Source organism: Entelurus aequoreus, linkage group LG25 (genome assembly GCF_033978785.1).
Source record: "Entelurus aequoreus isolate RoL-2023_Sb linkage group LG25, RoL_Eaeq_v1.1, whole genome shotgun sequence".
In the NCBI taxonomy this organism is placed as follows: Eukaryota; Metazoa; Chordata; class Actinopteri; order Syngnathiformes; family Syngnathidae; genus Entelurus; species Entelurus aequoreus.
In genome coordinates this window covers 26,084,979-26,107,478 of record NC_084755.1, presented here as the reverse complement: position 1 = coordinate 26,107,478, position 22,500 = coordinate 26,084,979, and the positions used below count along the sequence as shown (strand labels likewise).

General features: G+C 37.4%; 1 protein-coding gene across 3 annotated transcripts in view; it reads right to left on the bottom strand.

The window, feature by feature from the left end:
• Positions 1-9,701: 9,701 nt before the first annotated feature.
• Positions 9,702-22,500, bottom strand: part of smarca4a (SWI/SNF related, matrix associated, actin dependent regulator of chromatin, subfamily a, member 4a) — a 52,953-nt gene continuing 40,154 nt past the window's right edge. For 2 of the 3 annotated variants that reach the window (XM_062036778.1, XM_062036779.1), the window contains exons 25-34: positions 21,928-22,091; positions 21,574-21,840; positions 19,718-19,795; positions 19,423-19,641; positions 17,293-17,555; positions 17,119-17,224; positions 16,946-17,047; positions 16,744-16,876; positions 14,004-14,143; positions 9,702-10,280 (exon numbers count right to left, since the gene is read on the bottom strand). In XM_062036778.1, the coding sequence (XP_061892762.1) occupies positions 10,248-10,280; positions 14,004-14,143; positions 16,744-16,876; positions 16,946-17,047; positions 17,119-17,224; positions 17,293-17,555; positions 19,423-19,641; positions 19,718-19,795; positions 21,574-21,840; positions 21,928-22,091 (1,505 nt within the window). In that variant the 3' untranslated portion in view covers positions 9,702-10,247. Of the gene's footprint in view, positions 10,281-14,003; positions 14,144-16,743; positions 16,877-16,945; positions 17,048-17,118; positions 17,225-17,292; positions 17,653-19,422; positions 19,642-19,717; positions 19,796-21,573; positions 21,841-21,927; positions 22,092-22,500 lie in introns of those variants that run through there. The other variant, XM_062036780.1, reaches the window with a different exon arrangement.

Genomic DNA, 22,500 nt, shown 5'->3' with positions numbered 1-22,500 from the left:
GACCTTCCAGTCTCTGCATCCTGGGGTCCAGACAAACAAGAAACACAGTTCCGATGGCCTATTTTAAAGGGGTATGTACTGTGTCTGTGACGCTCGAGTCGCATGGCGGCGATAAGCGGCGTGTTCCCAAGACGCAGAAAGGGTATTTAATAAAGAAACAAACAAAAGACGAGAGCCGCTGGGAAAGAGAAAACTAAAGTGATCAGAGTATAAACAAAACAGAGTGCTGGAGAACAGCAAAAACTCACGGGTGAAACGTCCACAATGTGCAAACATACATAACTAAGTCCCAACAACGAAGGCTCAATTTAAATCGTCCTAAATGCTAATAGAAAACAGGTGCGAGGATTAGTGCTCAGAGACATGCGTGTTACGGGAAAAAACCCACAGAACAGGAAAAACCACCAAAATAAGAGTGCAGGACATGAACTAAAACACGACACACCAAACCCCAATACTCAAAGTAACAGATCATGTTTTTTAAAAAGGCGGACTAACTCCTTTCATCAATCCACAGAGTCTTACCAATGAACTCTGACATTCAAAAGTTTTGTTTTCATGATTCTCTGTCCGAAAATTCCTTTGAAAAACTTTTTTTTTTTTCTTTTCGACCCTTCTTGGTAGTAGCCTCATGTTCATAGCGCAATATAAGATCACTTATTTGACATCAGTATAGCCCTGGTAGTCCTAGTCATGAGTAATTTTACCCACAGGGGGTCTCCATTCATTTCAATAGTCTGACAATTTTGATGCTATTACGTCGCCATCTGGTGGACAACATAAGAAAGTCAAATCAATGACCTTTAATTATGCGCTGAATAAATGAGTGCGCAGCATTTACTTAAATGACCAAAAGCAAACAGCCTTCCCTAGTCATGGTGGAAAATATAGAAAAACAACCAACACAAAATGCCAACACACATGGTCACATGACAACCTGCTCACTGAACTTTGTGGATTATATAAAAAACATCCAATCACCATAAAAAAAACTAAATTACAACCATCCATCACAAAATCCAATACAAAGCATGATGGCAAAAATGATCCACGGTTGGCGCATTTGAGCTTTTTCTGATTGATTACAAAACTTTAAGGAGGTTGTCACGGATGTAAAAAAGGTAGGAGTCTAACTTTCACATACTATTAATATCCAATTATATTAATTATATATATCCATTATATTAATATACTATGTAGAATTTTTTTATATATATATATATATATATATATATATTAGGGCTGTGAATCTTTGGGTGTCCCACGATTCGATTCAATATCGATTCTTGGGGTCACGATTCGATTAAAAAAAATAATTTTGAATTCAACACGATTCTCGATTCAAAAACGATTTTTTTCCCGATTCAAAAGGATTCTCTATTCATTCAATACATAGGATTTCAGCAGGATCTACCCCAGTCTGCTGACATGCAAGCAGAGTAGTAGATTTTTGTAAAAAGCTTTTATAATTGTAAAGGACAATGTTTTATCAACTGATTGCAATAATGTAAATTTGTTTTAACTATTAAATGAACCAAAAATATGACTTATTTTATCTTTGTGAAAATATTGGACACAGTGTGTTTTCAAGTTTATGAGATGTGATGCAAGTGTAAGCCACTGTGACACTATCTTTTTTTTTTTAATTTTTTTTTTATAAATGTCTAATGATAATGTCAATGAGGGATTTTTAATCACTGCTATGTTGAAATTGTAACTAATATTGATACTGTTGTTGATAATATTCATTTTTGTTTCACTACTTTTGGTTTGTTCTGTGTCGTGTTTGTGTCTCCTCTCAATTGCTCAGTTTATTGCAGTTCTGAGTGTTGCTGGGTCGGGTTTGGTTTTGGAATTGGATTGCATTGTTATGGTATTGCTGTGTATTGTTTTGTTGGATTGATTAATAAAATAAATAAATAAAATGTAAAAAATAAAAATTAAAAAAAAATCGATTTTTTAAAAATGAGAATTGATTCTGAATCACGATTCGAATTCGAATCGATTTTTTCCCACACCCCTAATATATATATATATATATACAGTATATATATATATATATATATATATATATATATATATATATATATATATATATATATATATATATATATATATATATACACACACACACACACACACACACACACACACACACACACAGGTATATATATATATTTTAAAAAATTATATATATATATATATATATATATATATATATATATATATATATATATATATATACACACACACACATATATATATATATATATATATATATATATATATATATATATATATATATATATATATATATACACACACAATTATATATACACATTTTTCACAAATATACACACATATACATACATATATACAAAACCCAAAACCCTTTTCAATCTATATTCAATTGAATAGACTGCAAAGACAAGATATTTAATGTTCCAACTGATAAACTTTGTTATTTTTTGCAAATATTAACTCAATTGGAATTTGATGCCTGCAACATGTTTAAAAAAAGCTGGCACAAGGGCAAAAAAGACCGAGAAAGTTGAGGAATGCTCATCAAACACTTATTTGGAACATCCCACAGGTGAACAAGCTAATTGGGAACAGGTGGGTGCCATGATTGGCTATAAAAGCAGCTTCATGCTCAGTCATTCACAAACAAGGATGGGGCCAGGGTCACCACTTTGTGAACAAATGCGTGAGCAAATTGTCCAACAGTTTAAGAACAACATTTCTCAACCAGCTATTGCAAGGAATTTAGGGATTTCACCACCTACGGTTCGTAATATCATCAAAAGGTTCAGAGAATCTGGAGAAATCACTGCACGTAAAATTGAATGCCCGTGACCTTGAAACTAACATCAGTGTGTAAAGGATATCACCACATGGGCTCAGGAACACTTCAGAAAACCACTGTCAGTAAGTGCAGTTTTTCACTACATCTGTAAGTGCAAGTTAAAACTCTACTATGCAAAGCCAAAGCCATTTATCAACAACACCCAGAAACATCGCCTGTTTCGCTGGGCCCGAGCTCATCTAAGATGGACTGATGCAAAGTGGAAAAGTGTTCTGTGGTCTGAGGAGTCCACATTTCAAATTGTTTTTGGAAACTGTGGACGTCGTGTCCTCCGGACCAAAGAGGAAAAGCACCATCCGAATTGTTGAAAAGCCAGCATCTGTGATGGTATGGGGGTGTATTAGTGCCCAAGACATGGGTAACTTACACATCTGTGAAGACACCATTAATGCTGAAAGGTACATACAGGTTTTGGAGCAACATATGTTGCCATCCACACATTGATAGTTTTATATATAGTTACTTTACATGCAGTCGACTCGACCAAATGAGTTTGGACATCCTAGCCATTAGAGACGTAATATTTAAAGTGTTGACTTGTAAGGAGCCACAGATGCCTGGTGTGAGGTCATAGGTCAACTGGAAAAGCGACACATTCATCTGCCCTAAAAGAAAATAAGCGCCACCCAGTGTACGGGAGTCACATAGTAGAGTGTGCACGGACACTGGGACGTCACACGTCTGAGTGAAAATACAAAACAATTTTAGAGAAATCCGACTAATTTAGAGCATGGAAACGTAGTGATTGTGATTTGTAGTAAGTAGTAGAAAAGTGATTTTGATCAGAGCCAAGCAGTGAAATGTAGAAGGTGATCTTGTTTGGATGAAGAAGGAATGCAGACCAGAAGACGCGGAGAACAGCCTTCGCCTCTTTATGACGCTCCCCAGGTCAAGAAGGTGTCTCAGTCAAGGTTTACGACCAGACCTCTACGGGACGTAAACAAGGTCCAAAGCACTACTATCACCATTCAAGAAGAGAACGTTTACGTTAGCTAAAAAGCATTTTTCTGAAGCTGCCGTTCAAATTCCAGGACTAACATTCTTGGGCTGGATGTGGTTTTGACAGGAAGACGATCTCAAGCGGAGCGATACCGTGGCATCAGCTGTCAAAAGTCAGGCAGAGGCAGGGTCATAGTTGGGATAAAAATGTGATTACGGGTTCAAAGTGTGAAAACCACCACTATAACGACAAGTTGGTATCGGAAGTAAGGCCTCAAAACAAAAACCTTGACCTGAACAGAGAAGTAGTTGGATACTAGTCATGGTCCAGTGACTGATACTGGTACTGTCTGTTGATATCCAGCAACGTTGGTTATTGCGATACAGTTTTTAGAGAAAGATTATTGATGTTGTTATTCATGGAGTATATTGTGAACACATTGACAACAGGAAGTGAACAAAAGTGTTCTTCTTCCTACTCCTTTTCCAACATGTTGAAACTGGAAACGGTGTTGTATTAAGTTGTATGCATGTTCAAAATAAACTGATGTATCATGTTGTATGCATGTTCCAAATAAACTGATGTATCATGTTGTATGCATGTTCCAAATAAACTGATGTATCATGTTGTATGCATGTTCCAAATAAACTGATGTATCATGTTGTATGAATGTTCCGAATAAAATGAAGTATCACGTTGTATGCATGTTCCAAATAAACTGATGTATCACATTGTATGCATGTTCCAAATAAACTGATGTATCACGTTGTATGCATGTTCCAAATAAACTGATGTATCATGTTGTATGCATGTTCCAAATAAACTGATGTATCAAGTTGTATGCATGTTCCACATAAACTGATGTATCATGTTGTATGCATGTTCCAAATAAACTGATGTATCATGTTGTATGAATGTTCCGAATAAAATGAAGTATCATGTTGTATGCATGTTCCAAATAAACTGATGTATCATGTTGTATGCATGTTCCAAATAAACTGATGTATCATGTTGTATGCATGTTCCAAATAAACTGATGTATAATGTTGTATGCATGTTCCAAATAAACTGATGTATCATGTTGTATGCATGTTCCAAATAAACGGATGTATCATGTTGTATGCATGTTCCAAATAAACTGATGCATCATGTTGTATGCATGTTCCAAATAAACTGATGTATCATGTTGTATGCATGTTCCAAATAAACTGATGCATCATGTTGTATGCATGTTCCAAATAAACTGATGTATCATGTTGTATGCATGTTCCAAATAAACTGATGTATCATGTTGTATGCATGTTCCAAATAAACTGATGTATCATGTTGTATGCATGTTCCAAATAAACTGATGTATCATGTTGTATACATGTTCCAAATAAACTGATGTATCATGTATGCATGTTCCAAATAAACTGATGTATCATGTTGTATGCATGTTCCAAATAAACTGATGTATCATGTTGTATGCATGCTCCAAATAAACTGATGTATCATGTTGTATGCATGTTCCAAATAAACTGATGTATCATGTTGTATACATGTTCCAAATAAACTGATGTATCATGTTGTATGCATGTTCCAAATAAACTGATGTATCATGTTGTATACATGTTCCAAATAAACTGATGTATCATGTTGTATGCATGTTCCAAATAAACTGATGTATCATGTTGTATGCATGTTCCAAATAAACTGATGTATCATGTTGTATGCATGTTCCAAATAAACTGATGTATCATGTTGTATGCATGTTCCAAATAAACTGATGTATCATGTTGTATGCATGTTCCAAATAAACTGATGTATCATGTTGTATGCATGTTCCAAATAAACTGATGTATCATGTTGTATGCATGTTCCAAATAAACTGATGTATCATGTTGTATGCATGTTCCAAATAAACTGATGTATCATGTTGTAAGCATGTTCCAAATAAACTGATGTATCATGTTGTATGCATGTTCCAAATAAACTGATGTATCATGTTGTATGCATGTTCCAAATAAACTGAAGTATCATGTTGTAAGCATGTTCCAAATAAACTGATGTATCATGTTGTATGCATGTTCCAAATAAACTGATGTATCATGTTGTATGCATGTTCCAAATAAACTGATGTATCATGTTGTATGCATGTTCCAAATAAACTGATGTATCATGTTGTATGCATGTTCCAAATAAACTGATGTATCATGTTGTATGCATGTTCCAAATAAACTGATGTATCATGTTGTATGCATGTTCCAAATAAACTGATGTATCATGTTGTATGCATGTTCCAAATAAACTGATGTATCATGTTGTATGCATGTTCCAAATAAACTGATGTATCATGTTGTATGCATGTTCCAAATAAACTGATGTATCATGTTGTATGCATGTTCCAAATAAACTGATGTATCATGTTGTATGCATGTTCCAAATAAACTGATGTATCATGTTGTATGCATGTTCCGAATAAACTGATGTATCATGTTGTATACATGTTCCAAATAAACTGATGTATCATGTTGTATGCATGTTCCAAATAAACTGATGTATCATGTTGTATACATGTTCCAAATAAACTGATGTATCATGTTGTATGCATGTTCCAAATAAACTGATGTATCATGTTGTATGCATGTTCCAAATAAACTGATGTATCATGTTGTATGCATGTTCCAAATAAACTGATGTATCATGTTGTATACATGTTCCAAATAAACTGATGTATCATGTTGTATGCATGTTCCAAATAAACTGATGTATCATGTTGTATGAATGTTCCAAATAAACTGATGTATCATGTTGTATGCATGTTCCAAATAAACTGATGTATCATGTTGTATGCATGTTCCAAATAAACTGATGTATCATGTTGTATGCATGTTCCAAATAAACTGATGTATCATGTTGTATACATGTTCCAAATAAACTGATGTATCATGTTGTATACATGTTCCAAATAAACTGATGTATCATGTTGTATGCATGTTCCAAATAAACTGATGTATCATGTTGTATACATGTTCCAAATAAACTGATGTATCATGTTGTATGCATGTTCCAAATAAACTGATGTATCATGTTGCATGCATGTTCCAAATAAACTGATGTATCATGTTGTATGCATGTTCCAAATAAACTGATGTATCATGTTGTATGCATGTTCCAAATAAACTGATGTATCATGTTGTATGCATGTTCCAAATAAACGGATGTATCATGTTGTATGCATGTTCCAAATAAACTGATGTATCATGTTGTATACATGTTCCAAATAAACTGATGTATCATGTTGTATGCATGTTCCAAATAAACTGATGTATCATGTTGTACGCATGTTCCAAATAAACTGATGTATCATGTTGTATGCATGTTCCAAATAAACTGATGTATCATGTTGTATGCATGTTCCAAATAAACTGATGTATCATGTTGTATGCATGTTCCAAATAAACTGATGTATCATGTTGTATGCATGTTCCAAATAAACTGATGTATCATGCTGTATACATGTTCCAAATATGTTCCAAATAAACTGATGTATCATGTTGTATGCATGTTCCAAATAAACTGATGTATCATGTTGTATGCATGTTCCAAATAAACTGATGTATCATGTTGTATGCATGCTCCAAATAAACTGATGTATCATGTTGTATACATGTTCCAAATAAACTCAAACTAGAACAAAGTCAGCTCTCAACTGTCATGCTTACAAAACACACTTATATTGAATACAGAGCAGTGACGCAAGTATTATGTTCGAGTACATGTCCTGTTGGTGGTGTACCATGACCTTTTTCACAATACAAATAAACTACCTGTTTATTTTTCTGTGGACGCCACACACGATTAGTGTGTGTGTGTGTGTGTGTGTGTGTGTGTGTGTGGACATTGAGCAGATGGGAGGTTGGCTGAAGAGCAGCAAAAAAACTGGGTGATGTTTCTTTGCTTTGGACAACTGCACTTTTTTTGGGAAACTTTCATTCACAGTCCCTCTTTTATGTGTTCTATTTGGTAGAACAAATATTCATTGATTTATGTGGAAAGACTATTGTTGTCAACTGAGTAAGAAGAGTTAGGACAACTTCCGCTGGGAAAAAAAGCAAGGAAACTCATTAAGAACCTGTAATGATACAAACCCCAAAACCAGTGAAGTTGGCACGTTGTGTAAATGGTAAATAAAAACAGTATACAATGATTTGCAAATCCTTTTTAACTTCTATTCAATTGAATAGACCGCAAAGACAAGATATTTAACGTTCGAACAGGTAAAGTTTGTTATTTTTTGCAAATATTAGCTCATTTGGAATTTGATGCCTGCAACATGTTTCAAAAAAGCTGGCACATGTGGCAAAAAAGACTGATGAGCATTCCTCAACTTTCTCACACTTATTTGGAACATCCCACAGGTGAACAGGCTAATTGGGAACAGGTGGGTGCCATGATTGGGTATAAAAGCAGCTTCCATGAAATGCTCAGTCATTCACAAACAAGGATGGGGCGAGGGTCACCACTTTGTGAACAAATGCGTGAGCAAATTGTCCAACAGTTTAAGAACAAAATTTCTCAACCAGCTATTGCAAAGAATTTAGGGATTTCACCATCTATGGTCTGTAATATCATCAAAAGGTTCAGAGAATCTGGAGAAATCACTGCATGTAAGCGGCTAAGCCGGTGACCTTCGAGCCCTCATGCGGTACTGCATCAAAAACTGACACCAGTGTGTAAAGGATATCACCACATGGGCTCAGGAACACTGTCAGTAACTACAGTTCATCGCTACATCTGTAAGTGCAAGTTAAAACTCTACTATGCAAAGCCAAAGCCATTTAGCAATAACACCCAGAAACGCTTCACTGGGCCTGAGCTCATCTAAGATAGACTGATGCAAAGTGGAAAAGTGTTCCGTGGTCTGAGTCCACATTTTAAATTGTTTTTGGAAACTGTGGACGTTGTGTCCTGCAGACCAAAGAGGAAAAGAATCATCCGGAATGTTCTAGGCGCAAAGTTGAAAAGCCAGCATCTGTGATGGTATGGGGGTGTATTAGTGCCCAAGACATGGGTAACTTACACATCTGTGAAGGCACCTTTAATGCTGAAAGGTACATACAGGTTTTGGAGCAACATATGTTGCCATCCACGTTATCATGGACGCCCCTGCTTATTTCAGCAAGACAATGCCAAGCCACATGTTAGAACAGCGTGGCTTCATAGTAAAAGAGTGCGGGTACTAGACTGGCCTGCCTGTAGTCCAGACCTGTCTCCCATTGAAAATGTGTGGCGCATTATGAAGCCTAAAATACCACAACGGATACCCCGGAATGTTGAACAACTTAAGCTGTACATCAAGCAAGAATGGGAAAGAATTCCACCTGAAAAGCTTCAAAAATTGGTCTCCTCAGTTCCCAAATGTTTACCGAGTGTTGTTAAAAGGAAAGGCCATGTAACACAGTGGTAAAAATGCCCCCGTGACAACTTTTTTGCAATGTGTTGCTGCCATTAAATTGTAAGTCAATGATTATTTACCAAAAATTAACCAATTAAGTTTCTCATTTGGAACATTAAATATCTTGTTTTTGCAGTCTATTCAATTGACCATAAATTGAAAAGGATTTGCAAATCATTGTATTCTGTTTTTATTTACCATTTACACAACATGCCAACTTCACTGGTTTTGGGTTTTGTATTTCCCCATATGCGTATAGTGTTTCACTTTTTGAATAAAACTATTTCAAATAAGTCATGAATATTTAAATGTATGAAGATATGCTAGTTTATTAGTAAAAGTAACCTTGATTCAAATGCGATGAAGACCATAAATGACTATTTCAAATTATTCCAAAGTGTGACCACAAGGCCATCTAGTGGTCAGATGTTGTCAAGCCAACAAAAAAGCAATTTATAAGGAGATGCCTTTATTGTATTTTTTGGAATCCAGTGACACCGACAGGAGAAATTGGTCCCATCCCTCCCTCCCCGCGTACAAACAACCTGAGAGAGAGGGTCCACAGGCGGGCCGTACCATGGTCTTAAATTACACACAAGATAATAACAAAGCGGGTGCATTTCCACAACATGCATTCAGATGGATTTGTATGAAACACAATGACTCCTCCTGCCTGACTTGTCAAAAGAAAAAACTAACACAACTTAAAAAAAAAAACAGTTTTCTGTCAATATGGCGCTTGGTCTGTCTACATATTGAGGAGGAAAGAAAAAAAGGCAAAGACTAATCTCAAGAAAACAAGTTTAAATATGTAAGTGGATCATAACATACGTTCATAATGACTTGTTTTTTTCCTTTGTGATATAATGAGTATAATAGTCACTAAGAATCTGATCTAGGTCAAACTGGGCCCTTCCACTGACTGTCTCCCTGCTGTATCTAAGTAAAATATATAAGTTCCAGTCAAGTAGTTCATTGGTCCAATTAGGAGTTGATGAGGTTTAGTCCTCCTCACTGCCGCTGGCTGAATGCTCCTGAAACAAACAAGATGCAAACTGTGAGCCCAGAAAAGCCATTAAGATAGTCATTTGGTAGCAACCTCTGAAGACCACCTCATGTCACACAAGGGCTGGGCCAATAAAACCATATCAGTATATATATCGCCACAGACGCGAGCCATCACAAATGTGTTGAATGAAATATTCCATATAGATTTTACGGACGTCACGTATGAACCACGTCTCGCTTACGTGGTGGTCAAGCTAGCTCTGTTCTCAAAGGGTACTAGGCGCCATTTAGCCTTTCTCCAAGAAAAAATGTCCTATGCTTGTGTTGCTTTCGGCTGTACGCATCGTTCAAATGGAAAAAAAGGATACACATTTCTTCAGAGTTGCTTGAGAGGTGAAGTAAATTATATTTATATAGCGCTTTTCTCTAGTGACTCAAAGCGCTTTACATAGTGAAACCCAATATCTAAGTTACATTTAAACCAGTGTGGGTGGCACTGGGAGCAGGTGGGTAAAGTGTCTTGCCCAAGGACACAACGGCAGTGACTAGGATGGCGGAAGCGGGAATCGAACCTGGAACCCTCAAGTTGCTGGCACGGCCACTCTACCAACTGAGCTATGCCGCCCAAGAACAAGATTTTACAAAACAATGACTACAAAAGTAGCTCACACTCCAGTCCAAGGGAGTTTTAACCCTTAGTATTTCCCATTTAAGTATTATCTTGATAGTATTTGTATTTCCTAAAAGAGTAGTTTTTACCAAAGGCAGCAATCATAAATGCACGTACACAATGTTGACATCTATATTTATAGTTTGATAAACAATCATAAATTAATATTTCAGTACATACACAATGTTGACATCTAGTTATATTTTGATAATCATAAATGAATCTTCCAGCACATACACAATGTTGACATCTATAGTTACATTCTGATAAGCAATCATATACGTATTAATCTTTCAGCACATACACAATGTTGACACCTATAGTTATATTTTGATGATCAGAAATGAATCTTTCAGCACATACACAATGTTGACATCTATAGTTATAATTTGATGATCATAAATGAATTTTTCCGCAAGTACACAATGTTGACATCTAGTTATATTTTGATAATCATAAATGAATCTTTCAGCACATACACAATGTTGACATCTATAGTTATGTGATAAACAATCATAAATGAATCTTTCAGCACATACACAATGTTGACACCTACAGTTATATTGTGATAAACAATCATAAACCAATCTTTCAGCACATACACAATGTTGACATCTAGTTATATTTTGATAATCATAAATTAATCTTCCAGCACATACACAATGTTGACATCTATAGTTATATTGTGATAAACAATCATAAATGAATCTTTCAGCACATACACAACGTTGATACCTAACTTAACATCTATATATTTTGATGATCATAAATTAATCTTTCCGCACGTACACAATGTTGACATCTAGTTATATTGATAATCATAAATGAATCTTCCAGCACATACACAATGTTGACATCTATAGTTATATTGTGATAAACAATCATAAATGAATCTTTCAGCACATACACAACGTTGATACCTATAGTTATATTGTGATAAACAATCATAAATGAATCTTTCAGCACATACACGATATTGACATCTATAGTTATATTTTGATGAATAATCATAAGTGAATCTTTCAGCACATACAAAATGTTGACATCTATAGTTATATTTTGATAATGACAAAGGAAAAACATGTGTACCACAACAACAAACGTGGCAGTAGACACAAAGTTAAATCATGAAAATACAACTTTACCCGAGCAAAAACTAATATTTATCCGGGATAGTCTTGATACCAATGTCTTTGACCCAGACACACACCAAGTTGTAGACCGCCATGCTTTTCCAAGTTTCATCTGTTTTGTCGTGTAGAATGTTGTCTGGAGCACAATAGCTCCATTTGTCTGGGAACGCCACCGACATATAATCCTTGATATCACTCCACACATCTTTTTTGATAAAGTATAGGGATCTATTTCATTGTATAGTTAGATTTTTTGCTCGTACCTAATTTTTAGATTGAAGCCTCTTTTGTACTCAGATAGGAGCGATGCTTGCTGCACAACAGCCATCTTGGCTTGGTCGACCACTTTTCACTTCGGGAAAGAAGTCACGTGACAGAACACAAGCAATATATTGCTAACTAACAGTAGATGCTGAGAAAAGCAGATACAATTATGCAAACTATCAATAATTTAGCAAAAGAGAAACAGGAATTTCACCTATTGAGGATGAACAGCATTAATACTAAAGCAAGAAAACCAATTGAGTTAAAAACATTTCTGGTAACATCAAACACAAAGTTACTTCCATGGAAATGTGATGCTTGCCAAAATGTAACAAGCATAGATGAAACTTCATAGTACAATATGATATCACCATCTGGGACACTTTCTAAAACATTGAAAAAAATTTAACTACATTTTCACCGCAGACGCTGATGATTTATCATTCAGATGTAAAAGTATTGTGTAACAGTTTTACTCTGACCAACCAATCAGACAGAGGAAGAAACATTTTTAAAATACGCAATACAACCAGGTGCTATAAGTGATGACATTTCCTGCCATTCATGGCCCACAATATTTGTTTGAAAATGAAGATTTTGAGGTTTGAGCAACAGGCTCTCTGTACAGAGTCTGGTGACTATATGTCTGTAAATAGAAATGCATTTGCTGTTTTATAGAAATTTAATTTGTTAATTAAACATTTGTGCAACCTTAAACGATCCTGAGGCTAATTTGTTAGCCTGTAAATGGGACCGTCCATTGTATGTTAGCATTAAGCTGGCGGCATGAGAGCCAACTTTTCTCCTGTATTACTTTTTTTCAGTTCATACCAAACTATATTGTTGATTTAACAATATTCAAACTTAAGTGCACTTCATGTGTACATTAATGTACCGTATTTTTCGGACTATAAGTCGCAGTTTTTTTTTTCATAATTTGGCAGGGGGTGCGATTTATACTCAGGAGCGACTTATGTGTGAAATTATTAACACATTACCTTAAAATATCAAATAATATTATTTAGCTCATTCACGTAAGAGACTAGACGTATAAGATTATCGGATTTAGCGATTAGGAGTGACAGATTGTTTGGTAAACGAATAGCATGTTCTATATGTTATAGTTATTTGAATGACTCTTACCATAATATGTTACGTTAACATACCAGGCACGTTCTCAGTTGGTTATTTATGCGTCATATAACGTACACTTATTCAGCCTGTTGTTCACTATTCTTTATTTATTTTAAATTGCCTTTCAAATGTCTATTCTTGGTGTTGGGTTTTATCAAATAAATTTCCCCCAAAAATGCGACTTATACTCCAGTGCGACTTATGTTTTTTTCCTTCTTTATTATGCATTTTCGGCCGGTGCGACTTATACTCCAGAGCGACTTATACTCCAGAGCGACTTATAGTCCGAAAAATACGGTACTTATCTTTGTGTACTTCATTGTGGAGAATATCAATTATAATATATATTTTTCCCATCTCTCATTTAAATGACTTTATCTGTGAAGTCCTTAGTAAGCTACATAGTGTGGGAATGTAGCAGCACAACAAGGTCAGCTGGTGCAGAAGAACTTATTTGGGGATGAAGTGCAGTACAACAGAATAGTAGTTCATGTGCTGTGTGAAAATGATTCCATCTTAAACCCGTGTGATGGTGCATCATCTTTTACCTCTTCTAGATCGTCCTCACTGTCGTCGTCGCTCACCACAGGTTTAGCGCGGACACCTCGGCCCCTCCGACGTTGTCCTTTCCCACCACGCTCCCCTTTCTCCTTGCGACTCAGTTTTATCTTCACCTTCACAGAACGAGCTGGGAGAAACCACAACTTGTCACTGCGGTGCATTCTTTTCTTTTCATTTTTTTCATTTGGCTAATTCATCATAGTTGTTTGATGGTGCCATCTGCAGGGGGGTGGAAAGACTTCTGCAGCTATGAATCCAGCTGTCTCAACATTTTACAGCAGGAAGTTACTTTGCATGTTGAAGTACAAAGTGTGCCTAATAACTGCGAGAGGCCTACTAGGGTTTAGAAAGCGGGGAGCTTGCCAGTTGAAGGAATATTTGAACAAAATCGACTGCATGAGTGGAGATCTGCTTTGTAATAAATGACAATTGAAATCAAAACACTAGTTGCTCACTTCTTTCTTTTTGTTGGAGTCGTTCTAATAGTGATGGCAGTTTGAGAACTGTAGTTTAGGTATGAAAATAAGAATTTTTAAATTTTATTTATGTGTCCATAAATTATTTTACTTTACATACCGTCAGCTGGTTCAATTCTGCTACATTTGTCTAAAATTCCGTGCGATTCTGGAATAGGACAGTGCTAAATGTTTCTGTTCTTGAAATACTGAACTCTAGTAAATTCATGCAATATTTGTGTGTGTGAGACTTTTTTTTTTGTGGACTATTTATATTTTAGATGTTTTTTAGAGAGATCAACCAATACCTGCTGATATTTGCCATTTTGAAGTATATCCTATCAGCCTTTTTTAACAGATCTACAACAGCAAATACAAAATATACACATATGACATCAGTATTTAGTGAATGTAATAACCACTGCTCAAGCACCTGCCCTTTTGCCCAGCTTGAGAAAAGTTCTTTTTTTTCCACCGCAGAACCGTGGCTACAATGTTTTGACAAATAGGAGGTTTACTGAAGTAATGTAGAGCAGGTCGCACATTCTCATCCTTTCTCTAACATTCGGGAAGAAATCATGTCAGCCAGCATGAAAAATGTAAATAATATAATCTACGTGAAGGAGCCCAGAATTAATTTGATTTAAATGTTCGCAATATAGGAAAGGAAACTTTAAAAACACATTAAATCCATCACATTTTATAAAATTGAGTTATTGAGTTATATCCCATATTTTTACTCATTTTCCCCAGGAGATTTTCTATATTTTCAATTGCAAATGGTGATGCTCCTCTGACACGTAATAAAGGTGTTGTGATATCAACTGATGTTTTTTGCTGCTAAATTTAACGCAACATTAGCTATGAATCCAACGTTTCCTAAACTTTATTCTGAAAAACAACTGAATGCCATGTCCAGCTGTTTACTGACATATACTATTCATGTTTGAATAACTTTTACTGCAAAAGAGTAACTGCTCCAAATATCGGTTGTCAGCCTCGTTGACTACGGTCACCACCCGACCAGTTCTGGAAGACCTGATTGGTCCACGCAAGCGTGAAGATTACGTCACTTCATTTCTAGAAATATTTTACGATTGAGCATCTGTGACGTTACGTGCTGTGATATTTGAATGTTTTATCAATAGTTTGTTAATAATCTGAGCTGTGAATCTTTGGGAACCACACGATTTGATTCGATTCTTGGGGGTAACTATTCAATTCAGAATAGATTCTCCTTTCAAAATAAATAAATTTTTATAACATTGGGTGCCAGTTCTATGATTACTTACATTCCTCCATAAAATAAATAAACAGCTGTGATCAAATTCTATAATACCAAACTGTTTTTGTTGAGTAAAATTCTAGCCAAACATCTAATAAAGTCAAATACAAATAAGGCAACAAGAGAAGTATATTTCCTAAAGTAAATCTGTACAGCAGATACAGATCATTTACATCAACAGTATGACTTGTTTGAGTGGCTGGACAGGACAGATTTGTTTTCAACTTAAATTGATTTTGTATTTTTTTTATGATTAAGAATCGCGCTTAATTTGAAAATACGTTTTTTATCAGACACCCTTATTATTTATTCAATAAAAAGAATAGATTACATAGTAGTAAAATAGAATCAGTATATAAAAATGAACAAGGGCTATATTAAAAAAATATCAGTATTATTACTACATCCCACTTTTTACTCTCCTGTCATTGCAATGGACTGACTCCCATCCCATCATTTTTTTTTCTCACTTTTTTTTTTTTTTTAAATGAGGCTCTTAAATCTTTATCTGCAGCCTAACAAAAAGTATAACTTCACTTTTTCAGTATTGTGACTTGATGTATTTGATGTAAATGAAATAGTAAAGAAAAGATGGATTTATTTGCCATTTGCTAAGCACATGGTTTGGGTCTATGTATGGTTTCAAAATAAGTATTGTGTTCTTAAATAACAGTAGTTTTGTACATAATATTTTACAAGACATTGTTATTGAAATAAAGATGACACAAAAAAGAAAAATTGATAACAGTGAACTGCTGAAACACAAATTGACAGTAAGTGACGTAGTCCAGTACCGTTCAGGTAGTGACGACTAATAATCGAGTATCAGTCGATCTCTATTTTTTTATTGCACTGATGGATGGTAATTCATTTTATTGTTAATCATGAGGACAATGACATCCTATTTGCTTTTTTTGGTCATTCTCTTGGAGTCAATGAGTGTCCTCCCTGCACATGATTTGATGGAAACATGTTTCTGATACTCACATTCAGACTCTGAGCCTTCATCGAGCTCCTCCTCCTCCTCCTCGCTGTCCTCGCCCTCGCTGTCCTCTTCCTTCTCGATCTTCTGCCTCACGCTGGTGAAGACCGACTGAATCACAATGGAGTCTTCGTAGATCTGATGGTTTCAAGCAGAAAGAGTAGCTTAGCGCACAATAGGTGGGCAGGAATGGAGGTTTGTGCTGACCAGAGATCCTTCCAGGTTGAAGGTCTGGGCGTTCTGACACAGCAGCATCACGTCCTTCTCCAGGTCATTCAGGCTGCGGTACTTATGGCTGCGAATCCTCTCCTGACAATTAAAGTTAAAATTAATGGGGATTCCAGTGTCATTCAAAACCAAACATTTCTTGAAAAACTAACCTTGATCTTCCTGAAGTCGACTGGTTTGCGAATGAGCTCGTAGTACTCAGGCAGCTCTTTGCGAGAAGGCAGCTGGATGAAGACTTCACTCAGCTGTCGTCCGTTACTGCAGGGACGAGGACGTTTGCGTCACTTTAGTTGAGACCTTGCGTCACAATTCATTGAGGCGCTCACCCGTCCTTGTACTTGATGACGGCGTCAACTATCTTCTTCATCTTCTTGGTGAGGGAGGGGGGGTTCGGAGAGAGCTTCTCAGCGGGCGGACGACCGCGTTTTTTTGCTTTTTTCACCTCCTCGTCCTTGTCACGGCCTCGCCCGCTGCTGGAGCTTGGCGTCACCGTGCCGCCGTCGTGGTCACGGTCTCGCTTGCGCTTTCTGGTCGTCTTTTTGTGTCGCACCTCGTCTTCCATATCTTCCAGATTGCCGTCTTCTATGGCCTGTTGGGAAGAAATCGCTGGTGAGATGACACAAGGACTAATTGTGACACTTCAATTCTCAATGCGACGGAGCGAATGTGATTGGGTGACCTGACATCTGCAGCAAGAAACCACCAAGAAACAAAAAGTGGCTTTTAGTCATTTTAGCGTGCCCAAAATGATCAGTTATCTAAATATTGTTGAATGTGCTCAAAAAGTACTTACACTTACACAAACACACTTAAATCTTTTGACCAAATTATATATATAAAAAAAAAAAGAAGCATAAAATAGATACTCCCTTAACCCACTATTTGGCATGTTTTGTGCTTCACTGATGGTTTTAGTATTTCATCATTTAAACACTTCCTTGCGGTCTACATAACATGTCATGGTGGTTATTTGGTCTAAATATTGCAAGGCAAGGCAAGGCAACTTTATTTGTATAGCACTTTTCATACACAATGCAGACTCGAAGTGCTTCACAGACAACAAAGTGAAATGAAAGATGATGCTTTACCGACCATCTTCAAGCCGCTTTCTTACAGTCTCTTCGAGAAACGCCGTTTTGTGGGCGGTCTTATTTACGTGCCTCCACTTCGACAGCTTCTTCTCCCCTTTCAGCCATGTTGTAGTTTTTAGCGCTTCTATATGGAGTTAGGGCTGGGCAGTACTATTATACCAGTATATTTTAGAAAGCGGTATATATTTGAGACATTACCGCCATACCGGTATCTTTTGGTGTGCTTTTGCTACAGCCGTTTGCTCTTCTCTACGCCTGACGGGCAAAGCACAGGGCATCCTCTTGGCTGACCCCGGCCCCTTGCGTGTTTACGGAGGCTTCTTTAATGCAGAATGACAACACATTATGCGCATCAAACTTGAAAAAAATATGGCGGCACGGTGTTGACTTTTTAACTTTCAAGTAATGCATTGCTTTCGTCAGCGATTGCATTCGGCTTTTGATGAGTGAACTACAGCTTGTTTTACACATACACCAATTTGCTTTAGAACCTACAACTCTCCTAGCGACTTTATCACTAATCACATCTGTTTTATGTTGCCTACTTCTGTTAAAGACTCAGCACAGAAGCTAACGAAAGCTTCTCTCTGCTGCTCGCTCGGTGTGTCAAATATTTAGCTACAACTCAGTTTAAAAGTGCCTCAACCCATAGCCCGTGCGGACTAAGCTACTGTAGTGTAACGGCTGAGTGGCTAAGGAGTAGTGTTAAATTTAACAGCCAGCTGCTTTCACTGCAGTGAGCAAGTGTGAGGATATAAACATGCTGGCGACAGTCAGTCTGCAAGTTTATCAAAGGGCAGTTATCAATCACGTTTTTTCAATAACTTTAATTATAAATCGGTAATACTAACCGTCAGGAGTTTTGCCATTCTTTCAAACTGTAAAAGACCGACAACGTGGTGAAATGTTGGCACTGTCAGGCAAAGCTGGCATTTCACAATAGTACTACATGGATAGTGTGGCACGTTGCCAGAAAGCACACTTTGTATGTACAGAGCGAACAAGGTAATTATTTGGCAGCAATGCATTGGGCAAGTCTGAGCTCAGAACATGTTGCCATGTTATTAACAGTGACTTGTCATCTCAAAATACAGTATTTCAACTATTTTCTGTCAAATGTGCAATGAGGCTTATTCTATTAAACATATTAATCAATGTATTATTCCAATAATCAATAACTGCTGCCCTATTCCATAGCAACGATAGCACAGGCAGGCAGAGAATAATTTTACCAGAGAATAATGACATGTCCTACATTGAAATGAATATTAAACACATAATGACATGTGACATTTTTCCACTCAGTACTGGCCTTAACAAAATAAAACAGAGTTTAAATGGCCATTGTTCAGAGCAGCGACGCACCTTCAACCACTGCTTCTCAGTGAGGGAGTCGCTGTAGTCCACCTCCTTGCGCTGACGGGACCCTCGGCCGAACATCTTCTCCTCCTCCTCTTCACAGGTCAGCCGCTCCACCTCGGCATCATCTTTCAAAATCCAGCTGGGCATATCGTCCTCCTCCATCAGTCGAGGTTTCCTCTTGGGGTTGCGGGCGTCCTCGCGGCGTCTGTCCAGATCCATGCGCTGCATAACACAGAAGAAGGTAAGTAGACTCCCATTTTTTTTAAATCCATCTCATAATTGACAGGATAATATTAACCATAAACTGTTCAAACTCTTCTTCACTTCGGGCGATCATCTGATTGACAGTCTCATCGTCGGGCACTTCATCCTCCTCCTACACAGGGATCAGATGGCATGAGTGAGAGAAAGCAGCAGGAGGAATATTGTGACCATCTCTCTGAAATAGAGAACAACTTTAGCAAACCTTGCATTATTAACTGATTGTATTAGGTGTATAAAGCTTTGCTTATGAAAGTTACTGCAATACAGTGAAACCTTGATTTACCTACTTCATTGGTTCTTTCCCCATAAGAAACTACGTAAACATGAATAATCGATTCTCGCCTCAACAAAAGTCCGGATTTTACTAAAACAAAATAAAATGCACACTTTGAAGACACACCTGGGGATAGGTTGATTGGCAACACTAAAAAATTGGCCCTAGTGTGTGAATGTTGTCTGTCTATCTGTGTTGCCCCTGCGATGAGGTGGCGACTTGTCCAGGGTGTACCCCGCCTTCCGCCCGATTGTAGCTGAGATAGGCTCCAGCGCCCCCCGCGACCCCGAAGGGAATAAGCGGTAGAAAATGGATGGATGGATGGACTTTGAAGACACAATAATGTATATATATATTCACTATGTCAAACATAACAAGGGGGTAATGGCTCAACAATCTCTTTTTTTACGCAAAGACAACAGCAAGCTTAAATGTCAACACGCACACACAAGTCTTGTTGGTACTCTCCAAAATGTTAACCGTTTTGCTACGATAAAAAAACAAAAAAGGAAACTAATTTTTACCTTATGTTAGTGAATATTTGTGGCATTTTTTTTAACACTTTGGGATCACTCTACTCTAACCGCTAGCGTGACCACAAAATACCAGGCCATCCTTCATCGCCATGTGTCTCGGTAGTACTTTCTCTAAAAAAGGTATCCTTTAGTATATTTTCCCATAAAAGTCCAGTCCCATCTCAAATCCTAAGATTTGCCATGAGTACAAAGCTTGGCTTCAGAGAAAATTCTCAGAATGACGGTGCCGCAAGCTGGAGGCTAACTAGCTAAAACGCTAGCTCAAAGCGGTCTCCTAGCAACCCGAAGCTATGCGGCGGGACTGTGCGAGTTTGAATCCATTAAAAATATTTCTGATCACACAAGTTGATCTCTAAGACAGGCGCAAGGTACAATAATTGTGGAATTAAACAAGTAAGAAGTGCTGCTAGCCGTCGAAGCTGACAACCAAATCAGCAATGCATGCGTCATTGTTGTACAATACCCCTCACAAATAGTCATTTTGGAAGTCCACTGCAAATCCCTCCTTTCTAGGCTACTTTGAAGCCATATTAAAGTAAAAATACACAAAACTTGGTGAATGGCAAGAAAAGAAACACACTGAAGCACTTAAGTGACGATTGAGTAATGACGGTATAAACAGGACAATAATAATAATAATAATGGATGTGATGCAGGGGGCCCCGCCTCTTCAAAATGGCCAAACCCGTGTGTACATAAGCACTGTCATTAAAATGGCAGCGCCCTATAGCTTTTAGCGGCATGCAAGATGAATGAATATTTGGTGAGATGTAAAGGTTTGCAAACCGGAAAGGTCGCAAATAGGTGTTCGTAAATCAAGGTTCCACTGTATATAAATGTCAAATAAGCCAAGCAGAAATGAAGCAAGAACAGCAGAAAAAGAGGAAAGGAGTAGTATATCTCGTATGATATTATCAAAGATTTACATAGAAATAGTATAAAAAAGAAAAGGAGAGTGGATATAAAATCCTGAAAAAGAGTGAGGGAAGGAAAATGAAATAGAAAAAGAAGAATTGGGGCAGTACATAGGCAGATGTGGGTGGTTGGGCAATTCGGGAACATGTTTAGAGTCACACCCACCCACGTCCCCCTAGCGCGGCAGCCTCCTCGAGCCCCGACCTCGTCCTGTTCCTCGTGCTCCAGAATGGCCTGTAAGAAGGCCCGGCGCTCACAGCCTGACGACTTTTGGTCAAACATGCCCGCTTGGATGACCTTCTGGTCCACATTGAGTTTGTATTTGGCCGCTGCCAGAATCTTCTCCTCCACGCTGTTGACGGTGCAGAGGCGCAGGACGCGCACCTCGTTTTGCTGACCGATTCGATGGGCCCGGTCTTGGGCTTGCAGGTCCTGTGAAGTTCAAGTGAAAAATGAACACTTTTCTCCTGAAGAGCATGTAAAACAAACATTTGTACTCAAACCTAACCGACGCGTTACCTGATGGGGGTTCCAGTCACTGTCATAGATGACCACCGTATCAGCAGACTGCAGGTTGAGACCCAGACCTCCTGCTCGGGTGCTGAGCAGGAACACAAAGTACTCAGAAGCTGGGTCATTGAAGGTCTTCAGCAGCATCCCACGGTCCTCAGCCTTTGTTGTTCCTGTGAGGAATATTCAAATATTTCAATTCACTATTTACATTTTCATTTAATATGCTGAGGTCGTATATGGACCCTATACGATATAAATAATATAAAGTTGGCCGAAGATGCCGCTTTTAATAGGATCGTCAGATCGTGATAACGCATGTTTGACAGATTCTAGCTGTGTCCCGCAAATTTGACAGCAACAAGCTAACAACACAATGTAGTGTCTTCGCCAGCGGCTAACGTCCCTCCACAATGCAGCTTCTTAATCACTAATTCTCAGCAAATAGTTTATTTACAAGTAAAATTTTCACCAGAAGACTAGAGGACGAGAAAAAACATGCTACACTACTAGTGATGGGTATGGGATTCAGTACGATTTCAGCATTGACCGAATCTCACAGGTGCTACACACAGATTCACG